At 41.0% G+C, this 18237-nt stretch overlaps 1 protein-coding gene across 1 annotated transcript; it reads left to right on the top strand.

The window, feature by feature from the left end:
* Positions 1-176: 176 nt before the first annotated feature.
* Positions 177-15873, top strand: arhgap25 (Rho GTPase activating protein 25). The gene is made up of 11 exons (XM_040050012.1): positions 177-925; positions 4979-5181; positions 7236-7323; positions 7487-7600; positions 9921-10125; positions 11786-11918; positions 12046-12119; positions 12313-12434; positions 12812-12966; positions 14313-14857; positions 15278-15873. Exons 1-11 carry the CDS (start codon positions 862-864, stop codon positions 15474-15476), a joined length of 1902 nt encoding a protein of 633 aa, XP_039905946.1. The 5' UTR covers positions 177-861; the 3' UTR covers positions 15477-15873.
* Positions 15874-18237: the final 2364 nt, after the last annotated feature.

Here is an 18237-nt window from a genome sequence, read left to right as displayed (position 1 = left end):
ATTTCACTATATAATTATTCAAATGTGCAATGGTTTGTGTTGCGTTGTACATTGTCTAGAGAAAAGCTGTACTCTTTTTGATGCGGAAATGTGCTTTGTCTTGTTTCAGAGAAAATTAAAAGGTATTTAAAAAAAAAAAAAAAAAAAAAAGTGGTTACTGCGTGACTGGTTTCTTCCTTCTTGGGCTTCTTCCCCATTTAGTTGCATTTAGTTGACTTCCTTACACCCAGCTGTGTAATAGTTGCTCACTTGTTTAATGATGGAGTATCAGTGCAGTCGGGTGTATTTTGTGGGCCACTGTGAGATGCCTAACCTTTCACCTTAGATGTAAAAATCAGCATTTACAACACCTCTGTAAATACTGACTTTTGCTTCAGTGAGGGCTGAGCTGTGAAGCAACATGCTCACTAAGGGAGTGACACCAAGAGGTACAAACCATTTCCTTTAAGAAGACGCCGGTGGCTTTTTTTTTTTTTTTTTTTTTTTCTCCCCTCTTCTTCTTGTGACACCATCCAGCATTAGCCACTTGAAGAGTTCCCCACTACATGAAGCCCTGGAACTTTTTGCACCTTTTTAGTGAAACAACCTGGAAGCCATTTCTGCTGTAAGCTACCAGAACATGGAAGTAAAGGCAACCTGAGGGGACGCGTTGTGAACAGCTGAAAAAAAAAAGAGAAGATTAACACACAGGAAGAAGGAAGTTTGATCTGCGAGATCTCCTCTTTCTCTCTGTGTGTGTGTGTGTGTGTGTGTTTGTGTGTGTGTATGCGTATGTTTGTGTGTCTGTGTGCGTGTGTGTGTGTGCTCCGGCGAGGTGCATGTGCGAACTAAAACACTGACCCGTGGCATGAATGAAGGACAATGTCTCTGAAACTACCTCGCAACTGGGACTTCAGCACCCTCAAGGCAGAGACAGCTCGCATAGGTAAGCCAGTGGCCGTGCTGCGTTCACTGACAGCCAGAGCAGATGCAAGGATTTTACATTTCAAATTTTAGAAACGAAACAGTTTTGTTCTTATCTAATGACGTGTAAACTTTAAACTGACCAACTGACATTCCAAGAAATCAGGGATCACATTCACATTTACACCGCAAGATCTGTACCTTGTACAACAAAGATTTGTACCTCGTAGAAGAAAAAGTGGCCCTTTTGATTTCTTTGCCTATAATTACATGTGGTATAACCAAAGAAGTCAAAGGTGGTTCATACTAGAAAACAAGCCGATAGCAAAGGCATAACAAGGGGGTTGTGTGGGTTTTTAAGCACAATGGCGAAGTTGACCACAGTTGCTTAACACCCCACTTTTTTTTTTTGTTTTACACACCCCTCGTCGTAGACCATAGAATTCACGGTTTCAATTTACACAAAAAGCTTTAAAACTTTGCGTCACCTCTCTTGAGGGCCTCAGAGTAGCCCCCAGCGGCTGACCAAACAACGCTAATGCAAGGATATATTTTTAAAGTGTACAGCGTGCTAGACCCACTGATACTGTGCTCAGCGGTGTTTGCACAGGGTGGAATCAGTGCAGTACTTAATGGTGTTTCCTCTCAGGTTTTCAAGGCACGACAGGTTAGCACAGACACTAGCAGTGACTAGATGAGTTTCTACAGTACAGTCGTACCATAATTTTTAACTCTAATCTTTTTTCTTTTTTTTTCTGCCATTGGTGTGAGCGTTGTTCAGTACTGTGGAAGGAAGTAGCTGCCTGAGCGGCATCTATTTTATCTGCCTCACATGGATATTAATATCCCAGACTTGCGCCAGTATGGAAGTAGAACTTCCTCAACTCTGGTGACCCTTCATGATTCTCCTCATGCTACCCTGAGATATCTTGTGTTAGGTAGTGGATGCTTCTTTTTCTTTTTGCTCTGGGACTAAAGTGATGCAGCCTTTCAACAGGAAACTGATGCAAGAGCTAAGTTCCTGTGGCTGTGTAACTTTGCCTACATACTGTATATGTAAGTGCAGGCTTGTATGATGTGCAAATGTCTGCACAGTCATACTGCATCTGTCCTTTCATAAAGTATTGTAAAGGTCGAACACACACCTTCAGAGTCAATGTTAATGATGAGGAATAAGGCATTTGACCTAAGTACTTACCAATCCTTTAACAAATGTCATATATTGACATTTTTGAAGATGTTCTTATTTTACAGGATTAAATGAGAACATTGAACGCCTCTCTATTAAATATGAAGCTTCAGACTGAAGGTGTTTAACTTGTGTTACAAAGGAAGAACCTGCAGAGCCTCTGAAAGTCCTAAAGTACAGACATTTAAATTGGGCACCAGCAAGCTAAAACTGCATTGCATAACTTCTCTGTGTATGGTCTAAGGAGCTTGGAAAGAAAAGTGTCTGGACTTCTTTAAGTTGAGAGGTGAAACGTCTTCAAGCAACAAGAAGTCCAGACACTTTTCTTTCCAAGCTCCTTAGACTACGATGACCTGGGTGACTGAGAACCTTCACAGACATATCCTCAGAGACATATAGTACTTTATCAAAAGTCTTTAGCCACCCCTTATTTCTTTGAATTTTGCAAGTAAAAGTGCAGTTCTGCTGAAAAATGTGCAAACATTACATAGATGTATACAGTTTGGCATGACTTTCACAATAGGCATCAACATAGCTTGAACTGTCTTAGGCAGCTTTCTAATTTTTTTAAGCTGTCTTCAGGAATTCTCTAGTCTTCTTTAAGGACATTTAATGTTGGCTGCTTTTTGTTCTGCTCCCTACATAATTCCAAGGTCAAGATAATTCCACACTGATTCAATAATGTGGCCATCCGGGCACGGGGAGACCAATCCATGACTGATAGCATCATGTTTGTAGCTAAAAGGACTTAGGGAATCACTTTGTTGGTGAAATATACTGTTTTGTGCCTGTCAGGGTGAGTTATCTTTGGCATTTGTCATATAATCAATAAAAAATGGGAACAAATCCTATGTTTCTGTGGCAGGCCTGCAGAGAAGTGCCTAAAGCAACATTTAAAATTGGTTCTGTTATATCTACACACAACTGTGGTTCATCCCTGGAATTAAGTTCCTTTTTTATGCTGGAATTACTCATAGGTCAGTGTTAAGTGGATTAAAAAATAGGTTCATGGACTGGACTCTAACGTCAGAGAGTTATTGCTCAAGACCAAATTACAAGGAAATTCGGCTCCTTGAAAATAGAATATAAAGAAATGAGATGAAGAAATGGGATAACTTAAGACTTCTGTACAGCACTGTAAATTATTTTTTAAAAATAATTCACTAATAATAAATAAATTGTACCAGGGAATGAAATATCTCGTAGCTTGTGATCAAACCCTGACTTTAGAGGAACTTTGCAGAAAATAGCCAGTCAAGTTCTCTTAAACATAAATACTTTCACTAGCTCCATAATCCTCATCATATAACACAACAGTGATCTTTTTAAAGGTGATTCTGTAATTGTACAACATTATAATTAGCAAGTTTGAAGGGTTTCATGTCTCCCTGTTGAGTATGAAGTTTAATTGAGAGCCAGTTAGCTTATTAGCATTAGCGAGCTTTGTTTGCTAATGCTTTGCCAGGATAAAGATTAGGGAAAAAGGTTAACCTGGCTCTACAGAGAGTTAAACTATAAATGTCACTGCTACACTGTAATATATCGGCATTAAAACAATTTCCAGTTTAACAAAAAAACAAGCAAACAAAGCCAGTTAAAAAAACATGATCTGGGACAGGCTAGCTTTTGTCCCATCTTCTGGTTTCATGCTTGGTGGTGTCTTACTTCTATTTAGCACAAAACTATAAGAATGAGATCAGTTTTCTCAGCTAGCTTATGGCAACAACATATAAAGTATTCTTTGAAAAGAATCAGGCTTTTAAAGTAAAATATTTATTGTAAGTATTTGTTTGGTCCTACTTTTATCCGGTCTGATCACAAGCCGTCATAAAACGAGGCTAGGCAACTACATTTATTGATGGTAGTCACATTTATACACTTGAGCAGAAATATGTAAATTGGTAAAATTACAATTATCAGTTCGATATGAAACTCTTCACAGTCTGTGTAAAACTGAGCATCATACTTCCCCGAGTCCATCTTGACTTGAAAGTGTTGGATTTATCGCAAATATCTTCTAAATAGTGGTTATTGGACACATCTCTGAGGTGCTGTGGAAATCTGGCTAGTCACGATATGAAGTGACATTAAAGGAACTGTATGTTTGTCAGCTGAGGGTGGGGTGTGACATCAGTCGATGTGTGTGGGCTCACATTTCCTCAACTTTAACTTTCCACTAATCAGGGTGGTGCTATTAAAATGAGACCAAAGGACTCTAAAGCTTGTAGGTGGAGACCTTCAAAGTGTACCAGGCCTCCGGCAATGATGTGGCTACTTCCTGTTTACCCCACTGTGGCCCTTCTTCTTCTCTTTTTACTCTGTCATCTTGCCTAACAAGACACAGAGAATTAAAGAAACACTGAGAAAATGGGCTCAGTCTCAGTCCAGCTATCTCTGGTCCTACCTCGCTGTCTGGGACTCAAACCGTCTGTGGTTTAGTCTGTGCTCACTAGGCCGCTTACACGTCACCTTTGTTCTTTCATCACTCCTCGTGCTCTCTAGTGTCACAGGTGATGTGACATTATCTGTCCATAACTTAACCACTAACCTTTCCATCATATTGTTTGGTGGTCAGTCTACTGCTATTTATGTTAGTACAATCACAGCTGCATTCATGCACCTTCCACAGGAAACTGGTCAGCTTAGACCAGCAGTTTCCTGTCAGCTTGAAACTCAATAGCTGAGGAACAAAAATAGTATACAGCGAGCTGCTGTCTCAGCCCTGATAGGCTGATGCATATTCATATCAAAAAAGAGGAAGTGCTCTGCTGAAGTTGAGTACCGCTGGTGTTTTGGTAATATTTCATCGCTCTGGCTGTGACACAGCACGCTGGGCGCTGTTGTTCTTGACGTTTTTACAAGCTGCCTCCTTGTGGTGTTTGGCAGCGCGGTCCAAGAGTGTGATACCTGGAGAGGGAGGCCCAGGCCAGGGCTCGCCGCGCTCCTACAGGTCCATGGAGAGGCCGCTGAAGGCCGGCTGGCTGAAGAAGCAACAGAGGTCTTTAGTGAAGAACTGGCAGCAGCGCTACTTTGTTCTGAGAGGAAGCACTTTGACTTACCACAAAGATGATAAGGAGACTACTGTCCAGGTAAGGCTGACCTTACCAGATTAATCCAGATTTTCAAAATTATTCATTTCTATATCCACTTTGGCCTTTGTTAGAATAAAATCACTTCCAAAACAAGTCATTCACATGTTATATATATTTATATATTTAAAAGAAGTTCTTATGATGACAAGGCATCAAAGTTATTTCCATGTCCCAGTTTCTTATTCAAGCTATGCTTCTTTTATGCAGTGGTTAAGCGTGGAGATAAGCACAGACAAAACCGAATCATCATTCCTGTCACATAAACTATTTTTGCAATAAATGCATTTATTCATAATCAAATGCACACGTTAGTAGAAGAATTCATCCGTTAATAAGAAATGTGTCTTTTATCAAGTCTAATTAAGACCACAAACTTACTGCTAGCTGTGTGGCTAACCTTACACATTTCCTGTAGAGAAAACAACTGATGCAGGAAGCCTCACATGAAAGACCTTCTGCCATTGAAAGAATTTTAATATTGCACATTTATGTTTGATTTAAAGCCACGTTTTGCATGTATACATCTGTAACGTTCATCTCTGAAAAAGCTAAGTTTTGTTGGTATGCTGTAGCTCTGTCTGGGCCAAAAAGCAAACCTTCAGAAAGATGATGCCATAAATAATTACGTTTTATATTGTAATAGTCGGCTTAACCTGTACTGTAACCGCAAACGCTCAAAGAAATAAAAAAGATGCGAGAAAAAGTATCTTAAAAATTCCTTTAAAATGTCTTCCTTCCTTTGAGTTGCAAAAAGAGGTTATTTATATTTACACAAACTCATCAGTGCCTAAACGTAAAATGTTGCTCCGTTTATTTCTAATGTTTCAGCGTTAGCGTGCACATCACGCTATTACCAATGGAATCATTGGCTAAAAGCCAGCAGCCAACCAACGTCTGCTTGTCTGCCACAGTCAGCACTTTCCACTGATGTCCACTGATGTTGTAGTGTCCTGTGTGGGTGTGTCAGGGAAGTTCCAGATTTGGATGTTAGCTGAAATACCAGGCATCAGTTCCACTCGCAGCTCAGATGCTCAGGTTCTGTTTTATCTGCCTTCAAGTCAGAATCGCAAAGCTGACACTAAGTGTGCTGTGTCTGATGGATGGATCGATAGCTGCTATGTTAGCAGAAAGAAGTGTGCACAGTCACGCTCTGCTCAGTGATAAAATAAAGACCTGCGCTCCAAACCTCAACCCATTATTCTGATGCTTATCTACGTCTATCACTGCTTGTCATGCAATTGAAAAGACTCATTTGCATTCTCATTTCAATAGTTACATTATGGTATTTTGCAAAGGTGCATGATTAAATTACTCATCACCGTCTATAGCAATTGAATACTACTATACTGCTTAAAATCCTACTGGAATTGAACTTCTTAATAAGGTAGTTGAGTCGACTTAATGAGCACTTTGTAACTTAACCGTAACTACATGTTCAATATAAAATGAAGGCAAGCAAATTATTATTATTGTCTGAGCTCTGAAAACGTAGTTTTGTTTGCAGCGAAACTGGTGTAGCAAAAAGTGGTCAAAGTTATCAACCATATCAAGGTGTGAAACATGAAGAAACAAAGCAGCGTTTTATTTCCTTAGATATAAAATGTAATTAGGACTGCATGTTGCCAGCTGTAGCTGCTCCTAACCTCTTCTGTTGTAAGTGATTTGTCTCCTGCAAAAGCACAAAATTGAGGATTTACTCCAAAAGCCTTCCAAAAGCCTTCTGTTTTAATAATGTTTTAGTTTTAATACTTAGGGGGGTTGAGGGTAATGGTAGATAGAGGAAGTGAAAACAGAGGCTAGGGCTGTTAGTTCTCTGTCATAAACAGTGAACATTAATGCATCTTAAACTACATCAGCTTGTAAGCATTTAAATAGTAATAATAAGCAACAAAAGCACCTGTTTAGGCCTTCCCACTGCACACACAGCATGAATACCAACTGCTTTTTAAAGAGTAAATGTAAGTATGTGTGTGAATTGCGCTGGTTGGTTCTTGGCAATGAAGGACTTTAAAATTCTGAGTGTGTTTGTGCTTATGTGATCTGGCCTGCAGGGAGTCATCCAGCTGCGCTTCAGTAAAGTTAACGAACTCCCCCCGAATTCAGATGACCCTGGAAAGTACCTCTTTGAGATCATACCACGTAAGTAACACACTCAACACTCACAATTGAGACCTTACATGATATTTTTACTCCAAGACCTAAAGAGGATTTTTTTTTTTAGGGGAATCCCTTCATTGTCATTGGACAGCAGAAACCTTTTTATATTTCCTGTTATATTTCTTGTTTCCTGTTTGTTTGACAGGCTCAACTGGAGACAGAGAGCGATGTCCCCATGTGTTGATGGCAAACTCCCAGAGTGACATGGAGGAGTGGGTGCGCACCTTGCGCAGAGTCATCGGAGCGCCAACAAGTGGAGGTTCAGTAAAATCTGTCACAGATTATTAAACTGAAACAATCCTGTTTGACTAATGAAATTAAAAACTTGGACGTTGTCGGCAAATTCAGCTGAGATAAGTGGACTAACGGTGCTCTCATATTTGACCTTTGACAACGTGATGCTACAGTCAGCTGCTGTTTAGCTTAGCTAATCAAAAGGAATGGAAACAGAGGAAAACAGCTAGCCTGGCACCATCCAAAAGTAAAACACTTAATCGAACAAAAAAACTAAAAAAACATCCATGTCAGCAAGGCTTTGCTAAGCTTCGTGTAAAAGAGGAAGTCATCAATCTAGCTAGTAGTCAAAACATATTACCTACCCATAAAAACACAATATTTCAAAATGTTTGAATCAGAATCAGAATACTTTATTGGAAATTATTTTCCATTATAGTGCTCCATTATAAACAAACATTAACAAAGACAGACAATACACTAACTAAGAATAGCACAATATAAACAAGCATATATATACATAAAAGTCACTTATTAATTAATAGCTGAAAAAACATTTGCTATAACAACGTGATATTTATTTTAAGGTCTTGTATTAGTAGTGTTTGAAGGTAGATTAGCCGAGGCTAGAGCCTAGCATCAGACAGAGTCAAACTAGCTGTTTTCTCATGTCAGTCAGTAAATCCTTGCGGTTTTGACAGAAACCTTGAAAATGGGAAACATTTTAAAGCATTATGATTGTTGCCAATGATTCTCTGCATTCTCGTGTTCATGAAATATGAAGCTCACAAACTGAAAAAAGCTTTGTCAGACTAAAATAACACAGCAATGGTCAATCTTTAGTTCCCCAAGCTATGGATGCCAAATCCAAAAGGGTAAACTCACCGAGGATAACAGAGAAGTCAGTATTGCTGGGGCAGTTTTGCTTGCGTTTGACTTACTATTACACTTCATCTGCAGTAACAAATAGTAATAATGAAAGTCATTTTCAGAGCAAGTGCACTGCGTTTTCTGACAAGTATCCATGTGGGGCTAAAAGAAAGAGAACAGCCAGCATGACAGTTGCTAAATCGAGGACATCCACTCAGAGTTACACAATTTCTCGGTTTCATTTGACAAACTAGGCCATTTTTAATTTGATTCACTTGCACAATTTCAGGTTCAAAGGGCCATGCATAGTTTCATAGCCACTCTGAAGGAGGCTGATGCATGCTAATAGACAATTGTTTACCTTGATTTCACAGTTCCTATATTTTATGGTGAAAGATAATTGTAAAAATTAAGCAATTATAAGATAAGATCATCTTTAGGATTAAAAGATATATATAGTATATGCAATGTAGTGTCAAATGGGGTCAGATGAGTGTATAGAGACCTGCTGTAGTAAAGTTCAAAGTGGGGACGGATCATATGTTCTTCAGAGAAGACACATTTGACGCTTGTAGAAGGTTTAGTTGCAGCTGTAGAAGCTGTAGCACTTTCTAGAAGGGTGTGGGTAAAAGAAAAGGAATGACCAGGCTGAGAGGAATCATTGACTACTGCAGGCTTTCTGCTGGAGTCTGCCAGTGTAGATGTTCGTGATGGGGGCTTAGTGTGCTTCTGTTTCTCTCACCACCCGCTGCAGGTTTTTTCTGTCCTCCAATATACAACAGTAGGTCAGGAGGCAGTTTTAGTTATCTTAGTTCTATAATTTCACCACAACAAAGTGTGATATTATTTCAATGACAGTTCAAATACCAAATATCCATAAATATCCTACTGTAGAGTAGTCATGTTATTAAAGGTCTACACATTTATATCTGTGAGTGATATTCACAGGCTAATTTTACTTAACAGCTTCGTTAGTAGGCAAAAATATTGTTGCAGCTCAATCCAGATTTTTAGAGCCAAAAGATTATAGTGGTGTAATTTAAAATGCAGTAATATTGGGTTTTTCTGCTGGTCTTTAACCTGCCCAGTATAAAGTCTGTGTGATGTGTCAAGTCAGATCATGTTAGTGTGAAAACTGAGCAGCTCATATTTGAGTGCATTCACGCTTGTGAGCTGGAAACTCCTGTACTCGAAACTATGGAGTATTTCTAGTAATGTGTTTGAAACTGATTATTTCCTGCTGTGTGCAAATTTAAAGAAAACTGATGTAAAAAAAAAATAATGTTTTTTCGAGAAATTTAAAGAAATGGGAATTGTTCTCTCGATATAAATGTTTTTATTCAACCAAATCGAGTGATTAAGCATTAAGCATTGCCCTACGATCACCTGTTCACTAACATGAAAAGGGACAATAGCTGTTTTATAAATCATTTGTCTAACTATGCCAAATATCTTTGCTCTCCGTATGTCTGCAGTGTTTGGAAAGAGTCTCATGGACACTGTGACATATGAGCAGCGCTTCGGACCTCAAATGGTCCCAATCCTGGTGCAGAAGTGCGTGGAGTTCATCAAAGAACATGGGCTGGACGAAGAGGGGATCTTCCGCCTCCCTGGTCAGGATAATGCTGTCAAACAGTTCAGAGATGCCTTTGATGCAGGAGAGAGGCCCTCCTTCCCCGGGTAATGACCTCACTATTCTCTCTATAGTCATTCAAGACATGGGAGATATGAGATTATCATTGCATCTGACCCTGGAAAACTGAGCACATCTTCGAGCTTCCATAGGAATTATGGGGTAGGATGAGTGGCAGCCAGGTGCTGCTAATCAAATGAACTTGATTAACTGATTATCAGCAAGTGTGAGCACATCTATAAATGCAGAAACTTTGGAGCATTCAGGTGTGTTAACACAATACCACAATCTTCCCAGGACTAAAGCGAATAATGGCCCGATTGTATTGGTCGGATGTGCGCCAATGGTGAGGGTCCTGCCCTGAGTGTCAGCTGGTGAACCTACATCTCGGTCTCTACAGGCCTCAGTTAGCATATTATATGTTGAGAACACAACATAACGAGTATGGCTGCTTGAAAGTGTTCTCAGGAGAAAGCCTCTTCTCTCTAAAAAGTCCTCGGTAGCACAGCCCAGCTTTGCAAAGTTGCATCTGAAACAACCACTTCTGCAACAATGTGGAGATGTTTGGCCATGTTTGGTGGAGGGGTGATGACTTGGGCTTGTTTTATTGCCACTTGTCCTGGGCACCTTGCAGTCATTGAGTCAACCATAGTCTCCTCTGTATACCAAAGTATTCTAGAGCAGCAGGTAAAACAGAAAAGAATGAAGGTGTTGCAGTGGCAAAGACCAGATCTCAACACTACTGAAATGCTTGGCAGGACCTTAACAGAGCTGTGCATAAACGAATACCCGCAAACCTTAATGAAGTTAAACAATGTAGTAAAGAAGAGTGGCCAAAATGTCTTCACAATGATGTGAAAGATTGATAAATTACTTCACGTTTTGCTACTATATAAGCTAATGAATCATTGGGTACATTTAGCTCATCACAGCAGTCCCGTGAAAAGGACAGCAGCATGAATTTCATATAGAATTCACAGGAAATAGTGAGTGTAAAGTTGTTATGGCACGAATTAATTATCATATCTTAAAGAAACTTTAAGACGCAGTAAATGTGCTTCAAACAAATTTAGCTGTCTCGATAAGAGCCACTTCCATAAAAGGAGACGAATATCCTAACCTCAATCAATCAACAGCATCAGCTCTTTTTTTTCTCTTCTTCTTCTGAGAAAGCAAGGAGAGATGAGAGAGATGTAGTGAGAAGTTGATAGATTTGTGTCTGCTCAGAGCTGAGGGTGATACCACATCCTGTTCTGGCAGGCACAGGGGAGGACGCCTTTATTACTCAACATCACAAGCTCCTCCGACAGAAAACTGCAGATGAAAACATCCATTTAACTTAACTTGCTTGTTTGTCTGTAATCTAATGTGAGTAGAGTCAGGGAACATGAGTTTTGAGCCAACCGACAGATACTTTGCAACAAAAACCAAAGGCAAGGCCTCGAGTTTCCCTCTTGAACTGCACTCTTGTCACAGTTACAACAGCAAACAAGAGACCCAGACCCTGTTTATGCTACACACCACCATGTCAAGATTATTTGTCCGTCCAAGAAAATATTTACACATATCTTAGTGTGATTGAAAGCATAATTGTGCAAAGCCTTTCATGATGTGCAGATAAACTCAAGAGCTTCCACACCGGTCAGCCAATCTGCATCCCTATGGTTTATTCTCGCTGGGTAATGAGTATCGTTTAAATTGCCACAGCGACACAGATGTCCACACGGTGGCGTCACTACTCAAGCTGTACCTGCGGGAGCTGCCTGAACCTGTGGTCCCCTGGAGTCAGTACCAAGACTTCCTGGACTGTACCAACCTCCTGGACTCCACCAGCTCTGAGGTGCACTTAATTTAAACACACTGCAAGATGAATACAGAGCTGAGCGTACATGTGGACAAGAAGTGGATATCCTCTGATGTTTTGAGCGTATGTATCCTTTAAACTGGTTGCTTGCATGTGTTTTCAGGGCTGGGAGAGGTTGAACAAAGAAATTGCTCTGCTCCCCAGAGTAAACTACAATCTTCTCAGCTACGTTTGTCGGTGAGTAGATGCTGAAGGACGTCATTACATCCAAACTTGAAAATAACTTAATATGTTTAAAAGAAAGACACCCGTACATCTACCAGATCCTACAGAGACCCTCTGGTCCATCACCCCAGTATTGTTTTGAGATCAGCCTCTCGGTCTGAGACATACTATCCTGTGTCTGGTTACGTGTCCTGTTGTTTTTCAGGTTCTTGTTTGAGGTACAGCTACACTCTAAGGTGAATAAGATGAACGTGGAGAACTTGGCAACTGTGATGGGCATCAACCTGCTGAAACCTCAGATAGAAGATCCTATCACTGTGATGAAGGGTGAGGACACACAGCTCACTGATGTACCTGTTTTGGTTCATCTCAAAAGACCCCAGTTTCAGCTGTGTTTCTGTTAGATATATTAGGCAACAACAAGAGACAACAACAGTGTGTTTGCTCAGATAAACCAGTCTTGGTGTACCATTTAGATACTTTTGTAATATTTAGCACATCTACTTCCAAGTAGATTCTACCTCTGCTTGTTTTCGGCTCCTTTTTTCAGCCAGTGATCTCATGTCTCTGTAACTATCTGTCTGAACTGCATAAACCCATCCAAGTAAATATTGAAGACTGAAGAAAGTGTATCAAAAATGAGAATAAAAGCCAAAAGATAAGAGCTTTTGATCATAATCTTTTCACATTTCTGTTCTTCACAGCGACTCCTCAGATCCAGAAGCTGATGACGGTGATGATCAGACGACATGAGACTCTGTTTCCTCTTTCCAAAGATGTGCTTCCCCCCTCTCCTTCAAACAAGGCAGAGAGCCAGAAGAATGCTCCTCGAAGCTTTGTGGGCTGGGAGTCTGCAGAGGTACGAGCCTTCAGCCGCACATTAGGCTTTTGCAACGAGCTTGTTAGTGTGTCAAAATGACTCGTTATTTTACTGAAATTTGAATTTATAAAATATTTAAACTAGCTTTTTCATAAGAATTTATATATGTGACAAACAACAGAGCTAGTTTATTAACAAAAGTGGCTACAGAACAATGGCAATTACCAGGTGGCTGGTTGATGTTGGGAAATACTTGACACGTGACATCGATATGATAAACATACGAGTGGATCCAGGAGATTGTTCATGTAGTACAGTGATTATTTGGCACAGCTACTCCACACTGTGAAGAAACCCTGGGACCAGGAGGAGAGACTGGGAGGATCAGGAAGAATAGCTGGCTTCAAAATCTGCCAAATCAAACACACAGATCTGTCCTCTGTGGTGGCCTCTTGTGAATAAGGGAGCAGCTGAAAGAAGCTTTATGTCAACTAAGTACACAAGGATCGTGGTGATGCAGTAATGGTTGAGCTGTTGAGGTGACAGGACATACATGTTTGTACCTTAAACAAAGCTGGGCTAGCTCTCCATTCTCTTTTTAGTTTTCCAGTCTTCTCATGTAAAGAACAAAGAAACAAAGAAACAGTGGAATTCCACTCAGACGTGATCCTGCTGCTGTCGTTTTGTCTTTTATTTGCAGGTCACATCTTATGTGTTCATATGTGTTTAATGTGTATGTATTTGGTTTGATGGGATTTATTCTGCTCATTCTCTGCTCTATATGTTATTGTTGGACACTGCTAAGGTAGCTTTGCATGATTAACTAATCAGAATAATCCTTGTCTCTCTCATGCATGACTTTGGTGAGGCCTTACATTGTCTGGACTTTCTTCTTCTGTCTTTGCTCCTTTTCCTCTTAATTTAAGTCAGCTTTCTCTTGATTGACTGCCCCTCGTGAACAACAGGTTTAAACAGGAAATGAGTTAAAGCCTGAGCTGTGTGCTTGAGAGGATCGTGTTAGGGATGGCCACTGTCACTGAGATCATATAGAACAAAGAGTAGAAAACTTGGGATTAGTTGTGCTTTAAGGCGGAACTAATGGGGCTCCTAATGAATAAATAAATAAATAATGCAGATGGAGACGTCCAGATTGACTCTGGTGTTAATTCCTGTGTCTTTGTATGACATGTAAGACTGTGACTGTTATTATGCTAATGGTTACTAATGGTCTTCTTATTGGTAAATTGACCGAGAGGTAGAGTACTTTTGCTACATGGATACATTTGAGGATGTTAATAGCTTAATAAGAAATTTAGGCCTATGTTGTCAGCAAATAGCAAATCTCTGTATGTGTAATCAGTCTGTGTTCTCTGTGTTTGTGTCAGATGGGTGATGCATGTCTGTCTGAGTCTCCGGAGGAGGAGGACAATGACAGTCCGGGTCCACTCAGGGGAGACCACAGCCCCAAAACCTCGCTGCAGGAACCTCTGTCTCCTTCTGTAGATGACTGGCTCGGAAGCCCCCGCAAACGCACCCAAACCCTCCCCACCTTCAACTGCCCGCTCACCGGGATGGCAGCCAAGACCGAAGCCCTCAACAGGTGGAGTCGGATCCAGGAGAGCACAGATGAGAAGAGCGGCACGCTGTCAGAGGACATTTTTAAAATCCTAGACCTGCGAACGTCAGGATCATTTTTCGGGGGGTCTACAATGAGTAACAAAGAGGAGGAGGACAGATTGACCACTCGGAGGGGGAGTGAGAATTTAGTTTCTTCCACTTCTCTGCCGCAAACCCCTGAAAGTGACTTCCAGTTTCCCCGGATGCTCTCTAATCAGAAGAGTGTAGACACCACGCCAGTGAGCAGTCCTCCTCCACAGGTCAACAGCATGCCAGAGCTGAAGAAAGACCCCGGGCAGCCACTTCTAGACAGGTGAGATTAGCAAAAGAATCACATGGACACCCTGACCCACCATTTCAGTCATTAAACACTAATTTTCCTAAAATAAAATGTTTTAGAAATACTGAAATGAAATGCTCAATTTCTACCCCGAAACTGTAGAGTGTAGATGTGCTGTTGCAGAACACTTAGAGCCTGGATTCAATGTGAGAGAATCTTATATGAACAAAGCAGACCCTGGAGTATAATAAACATAAATTGAACTAGATTCCTGGAAACTTAAAATGAGTTTATTTATACTGGAAACAAGTTCATGTGTTCACACAAAACTGACGTGAGTTATTTGGAGGGAAAACTGCCGGTGCAGAAACTCTTCCTGGCACAGCTTAGCTTTTTCTTTGACTTTCTTACTGCACATGTGAACCTGTTTATGTCTGTCATTGCCTCTTGCAGTTTGCAGCAGGAGAACAAGGAACTGAAGGCCACCGTGGCAGAGCTCCAGTCGGCCCTGGAGGCTGAACGCCGCCGTGTGGCCGCTCTGGAGATCTGCCTAAAAAATGCAGAACGCAGCAGAGACGAGGCCCAGAGACGCAACGGCGAGCTGCAAAGAGACATTCAGCAGTTCCTCATGAGAGAGAAAGCTCCTACTTAAACGTAATTCTGAGATCCACTTACATGTGGGTTTATGATCCTGTTAACAAGGGAAGCCTCATCCATTAACACGGGAACTGGGAGTCACCGTTTGGTCCTATAGATAAATTATTGACTATTATATTTGTGTTTATTTTAAGGACATGTTTGATCCTCCCGTTTGCAACAGTCACGTCACTGTGTATGAATTGCCTTCATTTGGTGTAACTGTCATACAGAACACATTTACATGAATTACTTGCATGGAAATCTAGGGTCAGGCATCAACTCTGCTCAAACCCTTTGATCCGAGGATAACAGGACTTTAACTAATATGAATGTTAGAGAGTACAAAGAGTGTGTGTCATTCAAACATGTTTCATTTCAGTGGTAAATTAATAAAGTTGCACAAATTGAAATGTGTCTGTCGATGCGCAAAATGATCTTACAGCTCATTCAAGCTTTTTTGTACCAATATGTGTTGTGTTACCACCTACAGTTCAAACAAATTAATAACAGAAAACAGAAAAAAAATCTTTCTTGAGGAACGTTAAGGAACATCGGGACAGATACATGGCTGAAAAAATTATGTGAACTTCAAAAAGGTGTCAATCCCGAGACTCTGTAACTCCCATTAAAACCTCTAAGGTCTGTTTAGCTAACTCCGCCCTTCATCAGCACAGTACAGGAGGTTAGGTTTCATCTAACTCTCCGTCAAAAGGGGTTAAAAATGGGGGGGCGTGGCTGCTTTAACTGGCACACCGGATGGTACAAACAGATGCAGCCAATAGGTAGGCGATCATAACATCACTCGGGCCAAGAGAGGGCTGGACGATGTTATGAAACAAAAGATGGCTACATCCATCTTTAATATACAAGCTATGAGAGAAGCAAACTGTTCAAGCCTATCCTAGCAGTCATCAGTCTATTGCAGGGCCAGACAATCGAAACAGACAACCATTTCTGCTCATATTCACACCCACGGTCAATTTAGCGTATCCCCACGCTTGTGTTTTGACTGTGGGAGGAACCTAGATAACCACAGTCAAACTAGGCCCAGCAATGAATTTGTCTTCTGTGCTGTGGTCCATTCTGGGTCTATGAACAAATATCAGAAATTATTCTTTGGTCCCAGTTTGGATTTGTGTTTGCCTGAGAGCAGCAGATTCTGGTGGAAACAGCCCCAGCCTTCCAGTTATTAATAACAGGTACTGGAATATCCACTAAAACCCCACAATATCATGACAGAAGTGCGGGGAAAGGTTAGGTGAATATCCAGACCTTTCCCTCAGGAGTTGGCGAAGACAAAGGGTCTTCGGCAACTCTGGGTCCTCCTGGATGTGTTTGAAAATGGTGACTTAGTCAATGTTTTGTCAACGATGTCTCCATGTAGTCAAATATGATTATGTACTACTTTAAAAACAGTAAAAATAATAAGTATTACAGCAGAGGTTTCGTGGTGAAAGTTGAGTTGATTTTCAATAGTCGTAAAAGGATAACACTGGGGAGTGAACACACAGATGGAAATCATTAAAATTCAGAAACAGGATATCAGGACTTAATATCTGCTTCCTATAAGGTTTGGTCCAAAAATAGCAACTGTGGGCTCCCTAAATCCTCAGTTGTTACACTCTTGGGCCGATAATGGAGACCATATGGAGGGGCCTGACTCTGTGTGCAAATAGACATTTTTTACTATCAAGCTTTCTTAAGTCCACCAGGAAGATGTGACGGCCTGTTGCAGCAGCAGTTTAACAAAGAGGCAGATAACAAGAACGTCTGTCAACCATCAGCCTGGCAGATGAGTGGCAGAGGCAGGAAAGGCTCATTCCTTCCCATCTGTGACGCACCAAAATCAGGAGTGTATCTGCGGGTCACACAAAGAAGCTCAGGAATGAAGGACAGTTGTGTAGTGAGACGAGGGTTCAGGTGACGAACCGAGCAGTTGTTCGGATCTGATTGGAAGCCAGCGTGAATCGTTGCTAACTAGTGTCATCAGAGTCTCTCACGGCTTAGCTGTTTGTTTGCTTCACACGTACTGTAGCGTGTAGCACGTGCCAATACATTGGACGAGGCCTCGGACGCCTGCTTCATTAGTCACCCAGTTTCCACTGCCATCACCTTTGACTTGTTCCTGTTATTCTAATTGAGAGGAATCCCTTGCAAGCTGGTGCCCCAGATGAAATGTCGTGAGCGTGCCTCACCTATTCTTGATTTCAGTTAACCCCTTTTCAGACATACCGCTGCTCTTCTCAGAGGAGGAAGTAACTTTCAGCAAGTGTTACACAAGTGTGGAAGTGGCTGAACGAACGGGAATGAGGATTTTGTACTGCTCTGTCATTCTCACGAGCTACTTGAAATGTTGTCAAGACCCAAAGTGAACTCAGTATCTTTTACTCTCTATCATTAAGGCCTCACACCTCATTGCATTTCAATTTCATTTGTGCCACCGTTGCCTAATAGATGCATCCTGTTGCACTGAACGATATCAACAGACCTGTGGTGTATTTTGTCCAAAAAAAAAAGAGAAATGGTCAATGGAGCCTAGGCAGCAGCTCGCAAGAATCCACCATTTACAAAGCAAATAAACAAGTGCAGAATATCAACTCTGGAGCACCCACCCAAACAAAATAGCTCTTCCACAAGGAAGAGGCTACAGGACAGTGTTTACAAAATCCTCATTAAGGAAGTTGTGAGATAACACGGTCATGTGCATCTCACAAAGTTGAAGGGAAAGCAGGCACGCATACACACATACACACACACACACACCAACTAAGAGA

This window comes from Simochromis diagramma, unplaced genomic scaffold (assembly GCF_900408965.1).
Source record: "Simochromis diagramma unplaced genomic scaffold, fSimDia1.1 OVJJ01000159.1, whole genome shotgun sequence".
NCBI lineage: Eukaryota > Metazoa > Chordata > Actinopteri > Cichliformes > Cichlidae > Simochromis > Simochromis diagramma.
The sequence above is the reverse complement of the archived record's forward strand: the minus strand, read 5'-3'. Positions and strand labels throughout refer to the sequence as shown.

Bases quoted from the DNA above. Each gene is read 5' to 3' on its own strand.
- arhgap25 (XM_040050012.1), top strand. From the start codon at position 862: ATGTCTCTGAAACTACCTCGCAACTGGGACTTCAGCACCCTCAAGGCA. The intron at 7,601-9,920 runs GTTCAGTAAAAT...GTATGTCTGCAG, and splicing joins CGGAGCGCCAACAAGTGGAG to TGTTTGGAAAGAGTCTCATG. The intron at 12,967-14,312 runs GTACGAGCCTTC...TGTTTGTGTCAG, and splicing joins TGGGCTGGGAGTCTGCAGAG to ATGGGTGATGCATGTCTGTC.